At 38.5% G+C, this 21,148-nt stretch overlaps 2 protein-coding genes and 1 long non-coding RNA gene across 3 annotated transcripts; 2 read left to right on the top strand and 1 right to left on the bottom strand.

Moving 5' to 3' along the window:
• The first annotated feature begins 242 nt into the window (after window positions 1–242).
• LOC125280013 (taste receptor type 1 member 1-like) lies at window positions 243–4,176 on the top strand. The gene is made up of 4 exons (XM_048210312.1): window positions 243–593; window positions 728–1,474; window positions 1,770–1,982; window positions 3,917–4,176. The coding sequence occupies exons 1-4, from the start codon at window positions 264–266 to the stop codon at window positions 4,058–4,060; spliced, it is 1,434 nt and encodes a 477-aa protein (XP_048066269.1). The 5' UTR covers window positions 243–263; the 3' UTR covers window positions 4,061–4,176.
• Window positions 4,177–5,447: 1,271 nt separating this feature from the next.
• On the top strand, window positions 5,448–7,782 carry LOC125279299 (taste receptor type 1 member 1-like). Its single transcript, XM_048208808.1, has 2 exons — window positions 5,448–5,495; window positions 6,754–7,782. Exons 1-2 carry the CDS (start codon window positions 5,448–5,450, stop codon window positions 7,780–7,782), a joined length of 1,077 nt encoding a protein of 358 aa, XP_048064765.1.
• A 5,219-nt stretch (window positions 7,783–13,001) lies between these two features.
• LOC125279330 lies at window positions 13,002–14,307 on the bottom strand. Its single transcript, XR_007187374.1, has 3 exons — window positions 14,063–14,307; window positions 13,333–13,462; window positions 13,002–13,247 (listed from the first exon to the last, which is right to left on the bottom strand). It is a non-coding gene; the product is annotated as an uncharacterized LOC125279330 (long non-coding RNA).
• Window positions 14,308–21,148: the final 6,841 nt, after the last annotated feature.

Raw genomic sequence — 21,148 nt, forward strand, 5'->3', positions numbered from 1 at the left:
GCATTTACATTTTCCTTGTGGGCTTTACTAATTGTTTCTTTTTCAAAGTTTCTTGCTCAAAAAGTGAGTTCAGCTTGGAAGGAGAATACTTATTGGGTGGCCTTTTCGCTTTACATGAAATTGAACAAGCAACTCCCCTGTTCTTCCCAGAGACCACTGAATGTTTCAGGTAAGCAAGGATCAGCCGGGTTATCAATATGCAATATTGTAAATCAAAGCAGCATTTCCTCAAAGTCAACTTTATAAAATAAAACTTCAATTACATGCTATTAACTTCCTCACTGATGTTTTCAAGGCACCGTTCCTCAAAATCTGACTATCAGATGTTGCAAGTAATGAGGTTTGCTGTTGAGGAGATTAACAACTCCACCACTCTTCTGCCCAATGTTTCTCTGGGCTATGAAATTTTTGACCATTGTTCTAATACAAAGAATTTCCCATCAGTCTTAAGTTTTATCTCAAATAATGGATCAATAAAACCTAAAGAAAAACTCAACAACTATCGGCCTAAAGTGATTGCTTTAACAGGGCCATATGGAAGCACAAGAACTATTACTATTGCACCACTGATCACAATGGACCTTATACCATTGGTAAATTGTTTCTTTTTATACAGTTTACATAACAAAATGCTTACGCACTTACTCCCTTCCCTTTTGTTCAGGACAAGTTACTATATATATAATGCTAATAAATTTACTGTTTACTGTTTTCTTTTCTTTCAAAGGTGAATTATGGAGCTTCTAGCTATGCGTTAAGCAACAAACTAAAGTATCCCTCTTTTGTAAGAACAACCCCTTGCAACAAAAACCTGATAGAGATGATTATTCACATCATACGGTGGTTTGGATGGAACTGGGTTGCCTTTCTTGGTAGCCAAGATGATTACAGTTCAGACGGACTAAAGCTGTTTAACGAGTATATAAGCAATACTGGCATTTGTCTGGCCTATCAAGAGCGTCTAAGCCTAAACGCAAACTACAGTCTAACATTTCAAAAGATTGAAATGCTAAACATCAATGTCATTGTTGTTTTTGCTGTGCCACAATATGCAAGCAAAATTATCAAAGCAGCCATAGCAAACAACATCCAAGACAAAGTATGGATTGCAAGTCAGGCATGGGCAATGAATCAACAGCTTCCAAGAGAACCAGGAATTGGGAAAATTGGCACAGTCATTGGTATTACGGAGAGATTGTTGTCAGTGCCTGGATTTAATGAATTTGTCTATAAAGACAGGAGAACAACTGATGTTAACCATTATGAAGAAAGTGACATCCAGAGTACGAGTAAGACATGTAATCAAGTTTGTGATTACTGCACAATGTTGACCGCAGAGGAGATTATAAATGAAAATCCCACATTATCCTTTGCCATCTATGCTGCCATATATACCATAGCTCATGCTTTACATAAAGTTCTGCAGTGCGACATGAATGAATGCCGCAAAAACACAGCGGTTAAGCCATACATGGTGAGTGAATTCATTTGAATCCATGACAATTTCAATCATTATTTTAATTGCATTATTGAATAACAATGTTTTAATTAATTAAATAATGATTAATATTGTTAATATTTTTATGAAATTGCATATTATATTATATGATATGATATTATTTGATTTTTATATTATAATTCATTAATGAATAAAACAAAGGTAATATTTATTTTACTAAAGTTATAGTAATATTTTAATTATTTTTTGTTGTTGTTGTTGTTGTTAAAAAAATATATATAAATAAATAAATCACCACAACTCATAACAGGTTCTGAGAGAAATAAAGAAGCTGGATTTTCCACTCAATGGCCGTCAGGTGAAATATGATGATAATTATGATCCAACCATCAGTTATGCAGTTGTGCTCTGGCACACTGATGTGAATCCTCCACAGTTTGAGATGGTGGGCACATATGATACATATCCAGAAGTGACTTTTACCATCAACAACTCTCTCCTGCCCTGGCATAACAATGGTTCTGTAAGTCTTAATTTGATGAGCCTTTATCTAAACATTTAACTTTACAGATTCCAGTTTTTCTCAATCAATTTTTAAATACTGACATTAAGACTATTACAACCCGAATTCTGGAAATGTTGGGATGTTTTTTTAAATTGGAATAAAGTGAAAACTAAAAGACTTTCAAATCACATGAGCCAATATTTTATTCACAATAGTACATAGATGACATAACAAATGTTTAAATGGAGAATTTTTATACTTTTATCCACTAAATGAGCTCATTTCAAATTTGATGCCTGCTACAGGTCTCAAAAAAGTTGGCAGGGGGGCAACAAATGGCTGAAAAAGCAAGACATTTTGAAAAGATTCAGCTGGAAGAACATCTAGCAACTAATTAAGTTAACTGATATCAGGTCTGTAACATGATTAACTATAAAAGGGATGTCTTAGAGAGGCAGAGTCTCTCAGAAGTAAAGATGGGCAGAGCTGTGAAAGAGTGTGTAAAAAGATTGTGGAATACTTTAAAAACTTTTCCTCAATGTCAAACTGCAAAGGCTTTCCAAATCTCATCATCTACAGTGCATAACAACATCATCAAAAGATTCAGAGAAACTGTAGAAATCTCTGTGCATAAGGGACAAGGCCGAAGACCTTTATTGGATGCCCATGGTCTTCAGGCCCTCAGATGACACTGCATCACTCATCGGCATGATAGTGTCAATGACATTGTTAAATGGGCCCAGGAATACTTTCAGAAACCACTGTAGGTAAACACAATCCGCCGTGCCATCTGCAGATGCCAACTAAAGCTCTATCATGCAAAAAGAAAGCCATATGTGAACATGGTCCAGAAGCGCTGTTGTGTCCTGTGGGCCAAGGCTCATTTAAAATGGACTGTTTTAAAGTGGAAAAGTGTTCTATGGTCAGATGAGTCCAAATTTGACATTCTTGTTAGAAATCATGGATACCGTGTCCTCCGGACTAAATAGAAGAGAGATCTTCCAGCATGTTATCAGTGTTCAATTCAAAAGCCAGCATCTCTGATGGTATGGGGGTGCATAAGTGCATACGGTATGGGGAGCTTGCATGTTTTGGAAGGCACTATGAATGCTGAAAGGTATATAAAGGTTTTAGAGCAACATATTCTCCCCTCCAGACGACGTCTGTTTCAGGGAAGGCCTTGTGTATTTCAGCAGGACAATGCAAAACCACATACTGCAGCTATTACAACAGCATGGCTTCATCTAGAAGAGAATGTGCTGAATTGACCTGCCTGCAGTCCAGATCTTTCACCTATAGAGAAAAATACATCAAAGATGACCACAAACTCTTCACCAGCTGGAAACCTATATCAGGCAAGAATGGGACCAAATTTCAACACCAAAACTCCAAAAACTCATAACCTCAATGCCCAGATATCTTAACACTGTTTTGAAAAGAAGAGGAGATGCTACACCATGGTAAACATGCCCCTGTCCCAACTATTTTGAGACCTGTAGCAGGCATCAAATTTGAAATGAGCTCATTTTGTGCATAAAATTGTAAAATTTCTCACTTTAAACATTTGTTATGTTATCTATGTTCTGTTGTGAATAAAATATTGGCTCATGTGATTTGAAAGTCTTTTAGATGTCATCTTATTCAAATTTAAAAAAACATCCCAACATTTCCGGAATTCAGGGTGTAGATTGTTCTCTGTTGATTGCATATGCATGTGTACTACTGAAAAAGCAAATTTATCATAAAGCTGACAAAAGATTTTTTTCTATGTTTGAAATCAAGATCTGAGAAATTTGTGGGTAGGGAATTATGTGATTTGTAATTTGTAATAGAAATTTAATATTTTTCAGATGGCTGAGTTGTTTGAGAATATTGACCTCAGTTTACAGAAATGTGTAAAATCAGTTGAGAAAAACTTTAAATTTAATGAAACATTTTCCTGTTCCTTTAAGGTTCCTTTCTCAAACTGCTCTGCTGAGTGTAAGGAGGGATTTTCAAGGCAACCTGAAGGTTTTCATAGTTGCTGTTTTACGTGTAAAAAATGCCCATGCAATAGCTATGTGAATTATTCTCGTAAGTACAAATTAAGTATCTAAAAACATTACATGCAGTTCAGATTTGTAATTTTTTTGTTGTAATTTTCACAAGCAAGTGCTACATTTTCAAAACTCTTAGAAGTAATCTCAGAAAAAAACATTAAAATTTCACTTTATTTGTGATTTTTTTTATTTATTAGACATTTTTTACAACAAACTATTTACAACAAAGCCCAAGAGTCGCCCACAATCATAAGATATAAAGATTAGTCTTAATAAATTAAAATAAATAATTAATAAATAAATGCCGTGCACTTTAGCTGTGGTGCGCTCCAAAAGGGCAAGTAGGATATCCAAATAGACATAGCTGGGGTAGATGGTTCCAACCACAGTTTCAGGATGACCTTTTTATCAGCAGTAAGGGCAGCAGACAGAATCCTCTTTTGATTGACAGACAGTGACAGCGAAGAATCATCTAGCAAAAGAAAAACCAGAGGGTCCTTTTGGATCTGAGTCCTCAGAAGATCTATCAGTAAGTCCCGGACCGAAGACCAGAACTGCTCAATTTGAGAACAGTCCCAGAATTTATGCAAATATGAACATGAACATATACAACAGGCATAATATTATGACCACTGGACCGGTGACGTGAATAACACTGATTATCTCTTCATCATGGCACCTGTTAGTGGGTGGGATATATTAGGCAGCAAGTGAACATTTTGTCCTCGAAGTTGATGTGTTACATGCAGGAAAAATGTGTAAGGATTTGAGCAAGTTTGACAAGGACCAAATTGTGATGGCTAGACGACTGGGTCAGAGCATCTCCAAAACTGCAGCTCTTGTGGGGTGTTCTCAGTCTGCAGTGGTCAGTATCTATCAAAAGTCCTCTAAAGAAGGAACAGTGGTGAACGGGCGACAGGGTCATGGGTGGCCAAGGCTCATTGATGCACGTTGGAAACGAAGGCTGGCCCGTGTGGTCCGATCCAACAGACAAGCTACTGTAGCTCAAATTGCTCAAGTTAATGCTGGTTCTGATAGAAAGGTGTCAGAATACACAGTGCATCGCAGTTGGCTGTGTATGGGACTACATAGCCGCAGACCAGTCAGGGTGCCCATGCTGACCCCTGTCTACCGCCGAAAGAGCCAACAGTGGACACGTGAGCATCAGAACTGGACCGCAGATCAATGGAAGAAGGTGCCCTGGTCTGATGAATGTGGCCTCTTTCAGCAGGATAATGCGTCCTGCCAAAATGCAAAAATGGTTTAGGAATGGTTTGAGGAGCACAACAACGAGTTTGAGGTGTTGACTTGGCCTCCAAATTCCCCAGATCTCAATCCAATCGAGCATCTGTGGGATGTGCTGAACAAACAAGTCCGATCCATGCAGGCTCCACCTCACAACTTACAGGACTTAAAGGATCTGCTACTAACATCTTGGTGCCAGATGCCACAACACACCTTCAGAGGTCTAGTGGAGTCCATGCCTCAACAGGTCAGGGCTGTTTTGCCAGCAAAAGAGTGACCAACACAATATTAGGTGTGGTCATAATGTTATGCCTGATCGGTGTACCTGGACATGCGCTGCTACACAAAATTGCATTTTTTTTTTTTTAAGTTTCAGCATATTTTAAATTATGTTAATAGAAAACACAAAATCACAAAGTATCCTTTTCACTACAAAAAATAAGTGTTTAATCTATATAAATGTTTAATTCACAGTAACTGCCTTTCATAATGCTGTTACTACTATAATGCTATCTTTTCATTAGCATCTCTTCTTGTTTAGTTTAGTACATTTGTCTATCATTTAAACCAACTGATCTTAATATGTAATCGATGAATCATTCAGTACATCTATACATTCTATAAAAGTGGCTTGCAATTTCCAAAAGGGATAACTAAATATAAGGAAATAATTACAGAATAAGCAATTTATCTCACATGAAAACCACAATGTTCACAAAGGGTGTGTATGTGTGATCCTGGTAAACCCTACATAGGGGACAGATGGCAATATCCAAAATTATTGTCCTTGTGGGGATATTTTTTGGTTCCCTTGAGGAAAACAACTTTAAAACATAAATAATCTCATCCATGAACATGATTTCTGCCTGAGTCCCATCCCGAGTCCTTTTCCAGCGGCTGTAGACGTAAAGACAACCCCTCCCATGATTCCATGGCATCAAGCTACACCTTTGTTTTGAATAAGAGACCTCTAGTGGTGAAAATTTCCATATTGTGCCTTTAAGTCAGTTACATGTTAGGTAATGTGCGAATTTTTTTAATGCAACAACTATAGCCTGCATTACCGTAACATCTTTAATTCAGCAAGGCTGATTTGAAATATGTATCTTGCATTATTTACTATTGAATTAACTGATTGCTAAAAATACTACACTGAAAGAAGATCATAGTATTATGTTCTGGTGATTTAACCAAATGTTCTCATTAACCATTAGAATGAGCTTGTGTTTTGAAACAAATATTATGTAGAAAAAAAACTTTGGTATCTGTGCTGTGCTAGACTAACTGAGACTTGTTACAGCACTTGTATACTGTTGCCCTCTTACTGGTCTGATTGCTTCTATTGTTCTTCTCATTTGTAAGTCGCTTTGGATAAAAGCATCTGCTAAATGATTAAATGGAAATGGAAAGAAAACATGTATAGATTTTGAAAGAATGACTAGCTGTGTTACAAGTGTGAACAATTTGAATTTTTGTAGGTTAGAATTTCCACCTTATGAAAATAGTACAAAAGTGAAGTATATTCTTTTAGTGTACTGTACTTCTTTTTCACCAAGCTTTTGGAAAATACTATTATAAACATTCATATTATTTTTTCAGGGGACCCCTATACCTGTTTTCCATGTGCAGATAATGAATGGTCTGATGAAGGCAGCACAACATGTAAGACACGTTCTGTTGTCTATCTTCAGTTCACAGAAATCCCCTCCATCGCTGTCTTGGTTTCTGCCATATGTATAATTATTTTACTCATTGCCATATTTTGTATTTTCGCCTACAATTACAACACACCAGTGGTGAGGTCTGCTGGTGGTAGCATGTGTTTCCTGATGTTGACATGCTTGATTTTGTCTAGTATAAGTGCGTTCTTTTTCTTTGGAGAACCCACATCTGCACTTTGCCTCATGAGAAATGCCATATTTGCATTTTTCTTCACTGTCTGTATTTCCTGTTTGACTGTCCGTTCCTTTCAAATTATTTGTGTTTTTAAAATGGCTGCTCAGTTCCCTAGGGTGCACAGCCTTTGGGTAAAGCACAATGGACAGTGGCTCTTCATTGCATCTGTGTCTGTCATTCATTTAATTTCTTGTGTTGTATGGATGACTTTCTCTCCTGACAAACCCATCGCCGACTCATGGACTTTTAAAGATCAAATTATGCTCATCTGTGAAATGGGGAATGCATTAACCATAACTATAGTTGTGTTCATAGGTTGGTTTCTTGGTTTCCTGTGTCTCCTGTTTTCCTATATGGCAAGAGATCTGCCGAAAAATTACAATGAGGCCAAATCAATAACCTTCAGTCTAATATTGTACTATCTGACCTGGATTGTATATTACACAGCATACCTATCTTTCAAAAGCAAATACATCACTCTTTTAAATGCAATGGCCCAAATATCCAGTATAAATGGAATTCTCTTTAGCTATTTCATACCAAAATCATACATCATAATATTCCAACCACAAAAGAACACTCCTGCATACTTTCAAACATCTATTCAGAATTACACCCAAACTATCAGTAGGACTTAGACATTAGTCTTTGTGTATCCACCTTATTTTTTAAAGTAAGAGCAGTGCTGCCATTTGTAACTTGAATGTGCAAGGCTTCCGGTCTCATCCACTTCCAGTTATTTTAGCTGAACAAAAACAGTCCTTTATGCTGATGGATATTGCTGGTATTTGTTATCATATTATCTGAATCTGTTATCGTAATCATAAACATGATTTGTAGCACAAATAGTTTTGCCATCTACTGCACTTTGTTATTCTTCTAGTTATTTAGAGGCTAATGAATTGGAAGTCTAGCACATTCACAGAAATTAGCTTACTTTCGAGTTGCAAAATAAGGTGGATAGGTGTGAACTCTTAAACTCTGTGTTAGTGGCTTAGGTTCTTCACTTTTATGTTACCACAATGTTAAAGAAACACATAGGCAAAGAGAATCTATTCTGGGGTTCAATCTGCATTAAGATAGTATGTGATTTTTGAGAATAAAATGAGTACTTGACATATAAAAAGCTTTTGTTTAGATGATTGCATCAACACTAATGTAACAATGTAATGTAAACACAATTTTTGTTTCTCTTCTTTTTTTAAACTTGTAATAAAGAACACTTTCAGGACGTCCATAATAGTGTTCAATTGTTACATGTACTTGTTTTCAAAAGTAATATTATTACTTTACTTATTACTTCTACCAACAGTGTTTTTTTTACACTACTTGTTATATTACTTTTTCGTTACACATTACAAATTTGTAATTGTGTCCTTTTTCCTCAAAAATTCTAACTTCACATGTGCGCCTCATACATATATAAATGATGTGAATACATTCACCTGGAAGTTTGGAGTGACTAAGACCTTGATTAGCTGGTTCAGGTGTGTTTAATTGGGGTTGGAGCTAAACTCTGCAGGACAGTGGCCCTCCAGGAGCAGGACTGGACACCCCTGGTTTAGATGGACTACTAAACATGTAAAAGAGTGGACTGACCTGAAAGCAACATTGACCACAGAGACTGAGATACTGACCTTCTTTGATTTGGCAAAACCACTGAAGATATCTAGATGCTTAAAAATATAGGTTAGGTGCAATACTGCTACAATCTGATGGTGCTGGATGGAGAGCAGCGTATGCTTATAGGACCATGACAGATGCTGAACGACAGTATGCACAACCAGAAAAAGAGTGTTTAGGATTAGTATTTGAATGTGAAATATTCTATAGTGAAGTTTATGGTTTACATTTGGGAATAGAAAAATGCAAGAGAAGAGCCAGATAAGCAGTATACTGGCCAGGTATAAATGCTGACATTGAGAAGATGGTATATAGAAACATGCCTCAAATACACAAACAAGCAAGCCATGATAATAGCAGACTTCTGAAACTTGGGAAAAGGTTGGAACTGATCTCTTTCATTTCAATTGGAAAGATTTTCTGTTTGTGATATATTATTATTCCTAATAGATGGTTTTAGCAGGTACAGCCAGTAATGTAATAAATCAAGTTGATATTTGCCAGACATGGAATTCATAAAGCAGTAGTTAGTGACAATGGGCCATGTTATAACTGCAAGGAGTTCCAGCAATTTGCAAGGCAGTATGATTTCCAGCATTTAAGAGAAAGAGCAACCAAATTACCTCTTTTCAAAAAGGATGTAGTGAGAGTTGAATGCAAATAAATGGAGCAGAAAAGCGACTGTAATTAAAAGAAATTAATCCCAGATCTTACAAAGCAGTGCAAACAGAAACTGGTCAAGTGGTCAGAAGAAATCGCCGTAGTTAGTTAAGAGACTTTAAATGAGCATCAGCAAGATGATCTTTCTCCAGTGAATAATTGCACATCTACCCTTTGTTGAAAAATCTCTGGACTTCCATAACCCAAAACAAAGCATGTTGATGGGTGTGCTCTTGCTCTTGCTATTGCTCTGGGTGATGTGTGTGCGCATGCTTAGGGAGAAGGGCCATACTTGAAAAAAAACTCCCCGAAACTGGTATTTGTCACAGAAATACTCTGTCATACGTCCAACTCGTGTTTTGAAACTTCGGCCCTGTTTAGCATGAGAATCCAACCCTTTAATTCTGATATGTAAAAATGTGATGCAGAACTTGTTTCAGTTTGTGTAAAGTTTTAGTGTTCAGTGGCATGCCTATTTTTACATTTTGTGTTTAAAATGTTGAATATTATGATGAATGATGTGTCACTCTAAAGAAAAGGCGGATGTACAGTAACATTCAAGATCATTGTTATTATTGCTGTGTGGTTGATGTACCACTAGATGGCAGTGTTGTGTAAAAACACTATTAAGAAACATGGTAAAGATTAAAAGGGAGCACAGAGAGTCCACAATTCACAATTTTTGGTGTCTCCAATTACCTATACAGCATATTTTTGGATTGTGAGGGAAACCAAGCAGACACAGGGAAAACATGCAAACTCCACACAGAAAGGCCTCCTGGCTCAGCCGGGGAACTCCTTTCTGTGAGGCGACACACTTGAGCCACAGTGCTGACCCAGTTATACCATCCATAAAATAGCTCATTACAACCTTATTCAGAAAACAATCTCGTCCAAAGTGAGTTATGAAGGTGCAATATTTCGTGCTCTGTTACTCTAGCTTGATTTGCCAGAACCCCTGGGACTGATCAAGTTTGCTAAAAGATTGCCATTTCACCTGCCATTTCACTTGTGATTTTAGGAATTTGATAATGTTATGCTCTCATTCAAGTTTTTCAGATCTAACCATTATTTTCTTTACACAGACTATTGATTTGACCCAGTCACTCACACCCAATGTCACCCTGTCCAACTCCTTTTTTAGATGCTCGCAGGGAGGTGCCGGAACTCTCCTTGGTGCATGGACTACAGGCTGTGACTCTGTTTTAAAGGGTTAGTTCACCCAAAAAATGAAAATTACCCCATGATTTACTCACCCTCAAGCCATCCTAGGTGTATATGACTTTCTTCTTTCAGACGAATGCAATCGGAGTTATATTAAATAATGTCCTGGCCCTTCCAAGCTTTATAATGGCAGTGTATTCACTATTGTATTCTATTGAGGATGAGATTTTGAAGCCCAAAAAAGTGCAAGCATCCATCATAAAAGATACCCACACAGCTCTGTGAGAGTTAATAAAGGCCTTCTAAAGCAAAGCGATGTGTTTGTGTAAGAAAAATATCCATATTTAAAACTAAAATAACTAGCTTCCGGCAGACGGACATACGCACGTCGACTTATGCCAAAAGAGCAACCCCTGACGCGATGTAGGAGTAGCGCAAACTTTGACGCCTCTCGCTTTTCAAACAAATAGGGCTGGGCAACAAACTCAAGCTCCTCTTTTCTTATATTAAAATCCGACATAAGTACTTATTCGTGACTGGTGTTGTTTTGCTCCCTCCTCTGCGCTTCCGCGTTTGTCAATACGTCATGCGTCGGATCAGTGTTCACTCTTTCGCCGTAAATCGATGCGTACGGCCATCTGTCAGAAGCTAGTTATTTTAGTTTTTACAGTTTTAAATATGGATATTTTTCTTACACAGACACATCACTTTGCTTCAGAAGGCCTTTATTTTTAAGGACATGATACATTTAACTGGATACATATGGTTCACAGAATTATACACCAGTTTCCCCAAATTATACACACATTTCATAATTAATTACTATATTTTTTGGGGGAAGGGTGATAATCTGATACTACAAAAATAATGACACTGGTCATGGATAAGAATGTGTTATCCTGCCAATTTGATGTGACTACTTAATTTGATCCATATGACTGATTATGGTTCTGTGGCCAAACAGCATGCAAAGCAGAATGACAGGCCTCTGATACGATCTTCCTCCTCCTCTTTCTTGTTCCATTTTTTTCTTTGGTATTTCAATGAACAATTGTGTGACTTTTAAACAGTATTTGAGACATGGAGGAACAAAACATTTTTTGCAAGTGAATCATAATATTAGATAAGTGGTAAGCATTTACTATTAGAAATATTCTAGAGCACTGAGAGTTTTGCAAATAGTTTACCAGAAATGCATATCATGTGGGAGCAATAAGAATGTGTTAACAGTCTAGTGTAGAGGAATTTTTATTATTTATCATTTATTTTCTTGATTTATAAAATGATGCATTGATATTTGTTTTCTTTCTGTCTTGTATGACATTTAATACAGATTGTTCAGTGGAAAATGACTGCTTATGTTGTTATTTTTTTGAGAAGCGCTTCTGAAACTAATCAAAGGAAGTGAGGCAAGGGTGCAGATGTTTTGTCTAGGCAGCTTGGAGTTCAATAAGGCATCTGCTAAGGTTTAGACTTCTCTTATTTTACATAAAATACATGAAAATTAATTTTTATGATCCTAATAAAGTAACATGTTTTAAGATTGGTTTGGGGTAACAAGGAACAATAAGATGGGTATATAAGACAGCCAGCACTGTGTGAGGGTGTTTCTTGTGGAACTCTGTATCTGCATTGAACAACCTTCTTGCAAGAATAAAATCAACAAAGACATTTGAGTATTTGTTTCATTACATTCTCACCACGAAAGGAATAAAGATTTTTTCCACAACACTAGCTGCAGATTTTCAGGTATTCAGCTACAGAAACTAATCAAATGTAAAATAACAATGCACTTTATAAATAAAATATACATTACAAATATAGTTACAAAAGTTATTCAGTTAAGAACAGTGAGAGAATTTTCTCTTTATCTTTTGTTGTTTGATTAACTATTGATGGCAGCAGGAATTTAAGGTTGCTGTCACTTTAAGAGCTGCACGGATATACTGTTATGTGTTTTCTTTGTTAACAGTTTACATTCACTTAAGACATAACTGACAGTGTTTACGGGAATATTTTGACTTTTTTTTGTATTTGTCCATTCAAGTGTAAAAAGATGTGGAAGACAGAGAATTATGGTCAGTATCGTGCACTATTAGAATCGTGCAGTATTTGAAGACTGTTAGGGGTCGGGTTAGGGTTAGGAGAATAAGGAGAATAGAACTCTCCTTGAAATAATAATAAGCAGAATAGAACGTCTGTTGACAAACCATCACATTAAGTGTTAGCAGATATTAAGCAGACAGTCTACTAATACTCAAATGAGAGTGAGTGGACATGTAGGTGAAACGTATACCATATAGTCAACAGAAAGTCTAAAGTGGACCATCAAAATAAAGTGTTACCAAATTTGTGAATTATGATTTTAATACAAATGTAACAGCCAACTGAAACTTTGTATGGTTGCAAGCAGTTTGTTTGAAGAGAGTTTGAATTAACCTATTTTTTACGAAGACACTGAAGGACCTGCTCCACATATTGACGATGCTCAGTCAGAGTTCGGGAATAAAAGAGGATGTTGTCTATGTAGATGATGACGAACTGGTTGAGGAAGTCACGGAATACCTCGTTCATCTAGTTCTAGGAAGGGGGTAGCTGAACTTAACTGTTTGTGAGTTTAAGGTCCGGTAGTCTATACACGACCGCAAGCCTTGTGCTGAAAAAGAAGTATGATGGGTTAGGATATATACTGTATTTCTAATTAAAGGAGCAATTTGAGGAGGAAGTTGAATTGTACTCACTGCTGGGCATGGTGGTCGGACTAGACAGTTGGTTATAATGTGTCCTTCTCCCCCACAACAAGGTTCGTAATCCTCCGCTGACACTCATCAAGAGTGAGATGATTGGAGTCGATCTGCATTGGCTCTTGTGCTGGAAGGGCGACAGGTGTTACAGAGGGCGGAGGATGCAGAGCGGGTTGTTGCAGTAAGCATGCAGATAGGAGTTGTGACACCCAGATGGTTTTTTGGATAAAGTTCTCAAGCTCCATCGCATCATCATGTACTATATTGCCAAAAGTTTTGGGACGCCTGCCTTTATGTGCACAATTAAGCGGACACAATTAATCAGTGTTTTAAGTCAAGCAATTGGAGGTCTTGAAGAGAAATGACATCAAATTACATGAATCTGATGACAGAACTTTGGATATGCTGAATGGGTAAATGTACATGTAAATATATAGTCAATGTGACTGATCAATTAATCAGTCACATGAAAGTAATCAAAAAAATATTTACTACATTTACAGTAAGATGCTGTACAGTTAGCAGATGCTTTTATCCAAAGCGATTTACAAATGAGGACAACAATAGAAGCAATCAAACCAACAATAGGGCAACAATATGTAAGTGCTGTGACTAGTCCCAGTTAGTCTAGCACAGTACATGTAGCAGTACATGTAGTTTTTTTTAAATAGATATAAATGACTATTGATAGCAATTTTGCAAAATATATAATTAAGTGTTTACATACCATGAACAGAGACGTGGTCTGTGGTCAAGTCATGTCTCTTCTCATAGCAAATCAAGTAGATTTATTGGCATGGTAAAAAAAAAAAAAAGAAAAAAGAAAGAAATAGAAAATATTTGTTTTATTTTCATAATATGTTTCAGTTGTTGCTATTTTCAGATGCAATCCTATTGACTGCGATGGAGTGAGCTCCAGAGTGAGTTCTTTCAGAGCATATGCTCTGGATATGCATCTAATTAACATGGATATGAAAAGATTTTTATTAGAAGTTTATTTAAGTTCGGGAGGAGCATGTTCAGATAATCCAACCAATCAGCGCGAGAAGAGGCCTCTATACAGTTGCAAGAAAAAGTATGTGAACCACTTGCAGATTCTGTGAAAATGTGAATAACTTTAACAAAATAAGAGAGATCATACAAAATGCATGTTATTTTTTGTTTAGTACTGTCCTGAGTAAGATATTTCAGTTGTCCTCAGTGTGATAAAATGTATCTGAAAATCATTTAGTCACTGCTAGAAAGGGTTCAAATATGCAAAAAATGCTTAAACACAGAAGAATCTGCAGGACCTGGAGGATTTTTTCTGAAGAAGAAAGTTTAACTGCTCAGAACAAACAAGGGACTCATGAACAACAATCACAAAACAAAAAAACAGTCATAGATCATCAGGTAACCACACACAGTATTAAGAACCAGTGGTTCACATACTGTTGAATGGGGCCATTTGAATTAATTCAGCTTTTTTCTTCTCCTTGTGGACTATATATAAACATCTTTTACTCTAAAATATCTTACTCTGGACAGTACTCTCTTATTTTGTTAAAATTTTTCATATTTTCACAGATTCTGCAAGTGGTTCACATACTTTTTCTTACAACTGTATATAGCTATCCATCACCTCTGTCCCATGACAGTTTTGCAGCATTTGGCCCAACATGTCCGAAGTCATGGATCTTTTATCCTTGGGGAATCTCTGCCGCAATCCACTGGCCTAAGGGCAAGCTCACACTAAAGGACTGTAAGGGCACATTTACATGACAACAATGTACTTTTTTGCATAAAGACCACAACGTTGTCAAAACTACCGCCATTCACAAGGAACCGTGAAAACGACTAAAAATGTACTTTTTTTCTAATTGCATTACTTGGTTACTTTTTATGAAAAGTAATGCGTTACAATACTTTTGCGTTACTTTTTCTCGCTTGTTTGTTTGTTTTTAATAACAAAAAAAGTTATATTTTTGGCAAATGTTAAGGTCCTTTCACACCAAAAGGCTGAAGGAAAAGCATGTACTGTATGCCTGTACAGTAGAGGGTGAAGCTCAAACAAACCTTTCAGCTGTGCTGCCATTCTGGAGAAGAATAGGATACAGTACAAGGAAGATCAACACTCTAATTTATAAATCTAAGCTAAAGTAATTTTTGCTTATTGGTATGGTTGAATTAGATAATTGAAGGTCAGCAACAAAGACATTGGTTAATAAAGTGGGATTGCAAGTGTGATTAGTAAATGCATGTTCACATTTAGTCTAGAACTACAATAACCATCATGTTTACACAGCACATACAACACCTCTGGACTTTATTTCTCTCAACATGGGGACAGGAGAGCTGTCAGTCAATAAATGTGAAAAAGTAACTTGCGTTACTTATTTGAAAAAGTAACTTAGATATAAAGTAACTCAGAATACTTAATGTGTTACACCCAACACTGCTCATACTTAACAAGAATCGGTGGCCGCAACAAGCACCGATTTGACTGCGATTTGGTTTTGTTGCAGACTTTGGAAATCTGTCTGTGACAGTAAAATCCAGCCAAAAGTCGTGTAGTGTGAGCTTGCCTTAGGAGTGATTCCCCTCTGCCTAACACCGCTGCCGGGCCCATGCATCATCTCAGGGGCGTCAGCCCATCCGATCGAGTGAATGCCTACCCTTGCCCCCACCATCAAGACATCCACCATCTTTCTCTGCACCTTTCTCTAATTACATCCCTCCTCTGTCTAGATTTCACACTAGAGTTCACACTTACAAATAAGTCAGATAAGTAAATGGTATGGGTATTTGGCGTGCTGTCCGAGGAGAGGGCTCCAAGCTCAGTATTTGGCCCGAACCCAGAGTACTCCCCCCGTATTCCGGTTAGGAAGATAACTAGATGAGTGTGAGGAGACGCGGTGGTGGAGGGATGCTGCCGGAGCAGTGGATACAGCACTGCTACAGCGGTAGAAGCAAGTTGGAAAAGAGAAAGAGGCAGATAATACTGCTGCTGTGGCTGTGGGAATAACTTGTTTCAGACCATCCAATAAGCCAGTTGGACAAAGAATGAGCTCCTGCTGGGGAGGTGGAGATGAAACTGCTGTGGCGGTGGAACAGAACTTGTTTCAAATTTGCTTTCCAACCATCCAATGAGCTGGTTCTACAGAGAATTGGGCTCCTGCAGGAGCGGAGGAGATGACCCTGCTGTGAAAATGGACGGAGTGGCAGAGCTCTTGTGGGAGTGGAGTAGATGACACTGCTGCGGCAGTGGAGCAAGTTTGCATGGCATAACGGAGCTCCTGTGGAGCAGAAAAGATGTCTGCTGTGGCAGTGGACCAGACTTGCTTTTAACTTGCTTTCAACTATCCAATGGGTAAGTTGGACAGAGAGCTGAGCTCCTGCAGGAGCGGAATAGATGACACTGCTATGGCAGTGGAGCAAGTTTTGATGGCTTAGAGCTATCTGTGGGAGCAGAGTAGATGACTGCTGCGGCAATGGACCAAACTAGCTTTTCAATTTGCTTTCCAACTGTCCAATGGGCGAGTTTGGATGGAGAACTGAGCTCCTGTGGGAGTGGAGTAGATGACTGCTGCGGCAGTGGACAAAACTTGCTTTCCAACTTGCTTTTCAACTGTCCTTTGGGCGAGTTTGGACAGAGAACTGATCTCCTGTGGGAGTGGAGGAGATAACACTGCTGCGGCAGTTAAAGAATTAGGTAGCCCCTGCGGGAGCTACTGGGGAGATGCTGATGCGGCAGAGGATGTAGAATTGCTTCCGTTGTTAAGTGGATTGATGATATTAAATTGGAGTGGATGTGGTGAGCCTGAAGGTTTGGGTTTTAGCTGATGAGGGTTCATTGAGCTTCTTTGATGTGGAAGTGATTGGAACGGATGTAGCTCTTGGAAGCCTCTGATGACCAGCGACCAAGGTGGAGATACATTTGGTGAGTATTTCTAGAGTTATTGGTTGTCTGGCGTCTGGGTGGGTGGGTTGAGTTTTTTGGATGCCTTTAATCAACATTTCTGATGAGGGTGAACCAAAAATTAATTTGTGGAAAAACGGAATTCTGCTCAAATAACCTTTGATGGAGCTGGCTTGGAGGTTATTGATCCTGTTGAGATAGGATATGAATGAAGTGATGGTGAGCAGTGAAAAATGAGGAAAAGGCAGGTTGTATGTGGAGTGGAAGGACTTCCAAGCAGTTGGGTAGGATTGGAGGCTTCTGGGGGGAAACGGCTTGAAGAATGGAATTAATAGAGGCGTTGAGTAGGGGTTTCAATGGGTGGTATATGGGAATATCAGCTCTGAATAGAGAGGTACTGGAGTTGGGAATGGGTCCGCCTGTGGTGTCAGCAGTCTTAATTTGTAACCAGGGCAGCTTGTGTCGATGGAGGCTGGTATTGTGACGTGAGGTGCCATGCTGGGGAAAGCTGCGGTCTGTAGTTTGGTGGAGCAAAGATGAGAGTGAGGACTGGCAGCTTCGGAATACAGGGCACGGCCCAGACTTGCAGAGGGCCTGCTGCCGTGGCCTGAAGCTCGAAGGCCCTTTCTTGCAAGGGAAGGTGATGGTGTTTTTTGAGATTGTGGCTTCGGGGGCCCTGTGACTGAAGTGAAACATACAGGTTGTACAGCTCTGCTTTGTTCATCCTCCTGGAAAAGTGAACATCATCGCTTATTAGCATTTGTCTTAACCCCAACACTGCCCATGTGTAGGAGGATGCTGAAGGTGATGATGTATGTTTTGAAGGTGGAGGTGAGGGCAAGCCTCTGCATCTTGGGGTACGAGAAGCGGCGTGGTTGGGCCGCATCCACGCGGTGATACTGGAGGCTCGGATGCGGTGTCCTGTGGTGGAGAACAGGTGTCCTGTGGAGCACAGGTGCTTCTTGCATCGGTGACATCCTGGACAATGAGGGATTCATCATCAGACAGGAAGATATCAATCTCGGACATTGTAACAATTTGGTTGTGACCAAATGCTGAAAAACTGTCGAGGAACATAGGTGAGTATAGCTGCGTATTTATGATGTCCTCCACTTATGCTGATTGGGTAGACATGTTGATTATTGATTGCTGTCTGCTTGTTGGAATGACGTGATGAATGGATCGGTCACTTAAAAGCTCTCCTCCTGAACTTTGTTAATAAAACATAATTTAAGGCAAAAGATTCTGTTTGCTTCACAGGAAGCTGAATCCAGTTTGAAGTATGACCCAAAGATAGTTCAAAGCGTGTTTCTCCGCATGTGTTTCTCTGACACAAGCTGATGTGAGTGACAGACTACTCTTTGATAAAGTCAATCTGGCGTGTGCTCACAAAACTGAGTGCCAATGTAAAAAGTAACTTGTCCCGCCATGCGTCACTAAAGTGCATACAGTTTAATTCAGTGACGCATCATTGAGAATAAGGGAAAAACACAGTGTCAGAAAAGGGATGTAACTAGTGCATCCCCACCACGACCACAATGCTTCCCAGCACAACGCTATCACACTCTTGCAACTCGAGTAAGGTAATACTTCACATGTCAACAAAGTGGATTAGATGTCTACTGTACTCACTGTTACGCCCGTTTCACACCGCAAGCTTGAGCGGTGTGTTAGCATAACTACATCATCACTGCTGCCGCACTGCTGCTGCTGCGCGAGTATTCACACTGGAAGTATTTGTACAGCATCACAGCAGCGGCTCCAAGCTACATATAAAGTGAGCATTTCTGTACAAAGACAACTAAAAATTTGTTTTTATAAGTTGGTAATTTATAAACTTGATAGTCTTGAAAGTTTGTTAACATGGGGAGGTGTAACCTACAACATTCTCATATAAACATAAATAACAAACAATCAAAAAGACTCATATTGCTGCACATGAATGAGGTAATCATTGTGTTTACATCATCTGCCGTGTGTACATGTTTACAAGACAGCAAACTCTGTGAAAAAAGACTGCAAATTCGGGTTTGATTTGGGTAATAATTAAAATAATGTTTATATATCATATTTTCTGGCTCTTTACTTCAGTTTTTTATAATACACCATACTTCCACCCAAATTAATAATTAAAAACAAGTTAAATTGTGTTTATGGATAAATCTTCTATAAATATTTTTGATTCTTAATTTTCTTTTGTGACATACTCCAATTCTTGTTAAATAAAATAATGTAAAATAATGTTAGATGGCAAGACGGTTTGAAGCATAGCCATGTAAGGAACCCCGCATCGGCCCAAAAACGGAATCCGACACGCCTGGGCGAAGGTTAACGCGTGTATGCCTTTTCAGCGCCTCTGAATGTTCACTTAATTTCACTCGTTTAATCTGACTCCAATTTCAAATGATTATTACTCTTAGGTTGTGTTTCCAATTAGAAATTAATAATTTGTTATGTATTAATTTAGATATTCGATTATTCTGATTACCTTAAATCTTCAATTATTTCGTTCACTGCAGTCCCGGTATCGCTTTAGAAGAGTTACTTCGGCCGATTTGAGCACTCTTCCCGGACACAAACTCGTCAGTCTGACCTTAAACATTGGATGCAGGGTAAATATCTACCTTTAAGTCGGTCGCGCTCTGCTTACTCGTAACAAAAAGCATAGTTTTTATATATTTACGAAAACTGCAACTTATTTAAGGCAGTGATAGTCAGAAATCGAAATGGATTTAATTGACGTGCCCCATGCTCCATCTATTAAACCTTTCGTATGAACAATCCTGAACACAGATTTGAGGTAATACCTTCGCTTTGATCTACTAGAAATAATGGATTAAGAATAATACAGAATTAACCAAATATAACATTTTATTTGTCAAGTAAAAATATATGATGCCAATTACATTACAATTAGACAATTAAAGCCAATTCAGAAATGTTAAATGCATAACATCGATTACTCAAAGAAATGCATATATACACAGGGATGGGTGAGTGTCCTCAAGTCAAGTCAAGTCAAGTCACCTTTATTTATATAGCGCTTTTTACAATGCAGATTGTGTCAAAGCAGCTTTACATTGATAACTGGTACATAATTTGTCTGCACAGCAGCTCTTAAATAATAGTGTCAATGCAGGCAGATCAGAAGCACTGTTGAATAAATGTCAAGAATACTATTGAATATCAAATGTCAAGTGTCCCCAACTAAGCAAGCCAAAGGCGACAGCGGCAAGGAACCCAAACTCCATCAGGTGACATCAGGTGGCAAACAAGTGGCAAATAGGTGTTAAAGTGGAGAAAAAAAAACCTTGGGAGAAACCAGGCTTAGTCGGGAGGCCAGTTCTCCTCTGGCGAACAGTGCTTTGTTACAATCAGGTTGCTATCATAAGTCTGATAGGATTGCAACAATCAAAGTATTTATTTCAGTTCCATCCAGTTGAGGATCATATTCATCACGCCGGTATGGAAGGTCTGTTGAGGAACTGTGCTACTGGCTGTCGTGTCGATGAGGCCTTCACAATGGATGATCCAGTTGACTCGATCTCTGCTGATACTTCAGGGCTGCATTGTGGTCGTGTCCAGTTGAGGATCGTATTCATCACGCCGGTATGGACAGTCTGTTGAGGAACTGTGGCACTGGCTGTCGTGTTGATGAGGCCTTCACAATGGATGATCTAGTTGACTCGATCTCTGCTGATACTTCAGGGCTGCGTTGTGGTCGTGTCAAGGTGCAGGTCCTTGGTCTCAGCTGGATACGGCCCAGATCCGGTTGACTACGGTAAACCTCGGGATAAACAGAAAGACTAATATTAGCGTAGATGCCATTCTTTTTCTGATGTAACGAGTACATCTGGTGTTATAGGAAGTGTTCCCGACTTTCAACCTCAGACATTCATCCATCTCTGTGGGGGC

Source organism: Megalobrama amblycephala, linkage group LG12 (assembly GCF_018812025.1).
Source record: "Megalobrama amblycephala isolate DHTTF-2021 linkage group LG12, ASM1881202v1, whole genome shotgun sequence".
NCBI classification, from domain to species: Eukaryota; Metazoa; Chordata; class Actinopteri; order Cypriniformes; family Xenocyprididae; genus Megalobrama; species Megalobrama amblycephala.

Excerpts from the sequence above, each read along its gene's own strand:
- LOC125280013 (XM_048210312.1), top strand. The coding sequence starts at position 264 with ATGCTATTAACTTCCTCACTGATGTTTTCAAGGCACCGTTCCTCAAAA. Across the intron at positions 594-727 it reads CAATGGACCTTATACCATTG|GTGAATTATGGAGCTTCTAG; the intron begins GTAAATTGTTTC and ends TTTCTTTCAAAG. Across the intron at positions 1,475-1,769 it reads CAGCGGTTAAGCCATACATG|GTTCTGAGAGAAATAAAGAA; the intron begins GTGAGTGAATTC and ends AACTCATAACAG.
- LOC125279299 (XM_048208808.1), top strand. The coding sequence starts at position 5,448 with ATGCCACAACACACCTTCAGAGGTCTAGTGGAGTCCATGCCTCAACAG. Across the intron at positions 5,496-6,753 it reads TGGAGTCCATGCCTCAACAG|TACAAAAGTGAAGTATATTC; the intron begins GTCAGGGCTGTT and ends TTATGAAAATAG.